General features: G+C 40.0%; 1 protein-coding gene across 1 annotated transcript in view; it reads right to left on the reverse strand.

Moving 5' to 3' along the window:
• Nucleotides 1-563, reverse strand: part of Nusap1 (nucleolar and spindle associated protein 1) — a 32,443-nt gene that overhangs the window by 10,248 nt on the left and 21,632 nt on the right. Inside the window, exon 5 of the mRNA XM_012513961.2 lies at nt 6-49. Within this exon, the coding sequence (XP_012369415.1) occupies nt 6-49 (44 nt within the window). The remainder of the gene's footprint in view (nt 1-5; nt 50-563) is intronic.

A 563-nucleotide genomic window follows, 5' to 3' on the forward strand; every position in this document is an offset into this window, starting at 1 on the left:
CTTGGTCAGTGAACGCTTATGCTCATTATCTTTAGTTGCAGCTGAAAATCTAAACAGGATAGTGGAGTGCAAGATGTGAGCTTGTGTGAAGTTTACAAATGAAACCACTCGAGCATCTCCAGGTAGAAAACATGTTTGTAAGAGGCTAATATGAAAACAAATCATGTGTCAGCTTTCATTCTTCATTACTTGTAAGCATTTAGAATCTTCTGGTGTCTTCACTGGGGCCACTGACCTATCAGGCAGTGTAAGGGGTATAGCTTCAGGCTTCAAGTTACACTTCAGGAGCTAGTCCAAGAAGCTACCTCACACAGACACTATGACACAAAATCCAAGGGACAGAAGACCACCCTGCCAGGAGACTGATGGTTACATCTTCCTAGAATACTGGAATGTTATTCTTTTGAGCAACCCATAAATTAGCCCAGCCTCTTCATGGCAAGTCGCCATGAATATATTTCAGTGATTTTTTAATGTATGTTTTCTATATTTTAATGTCTCTAAAATTGGGAAGTGTTTTATCACTGATGACACATTTGTCAACAGTCACTGGGGAATGACTT

Source organism: Octodon degus, unplaced genomic scaffold, assembly GCF_000260255.1.
Source record: "Octodon degus isolate 3935 unplaced genomic scaffold, OctDeg1.0 scaffold00002, whole genome shotgun sequence".
Lineage (NCBI taxonomy): Eukaryota > Metazoa > Chordata > Mammalia > Rodentia > Octodontidae > Octodon > Octodon degus.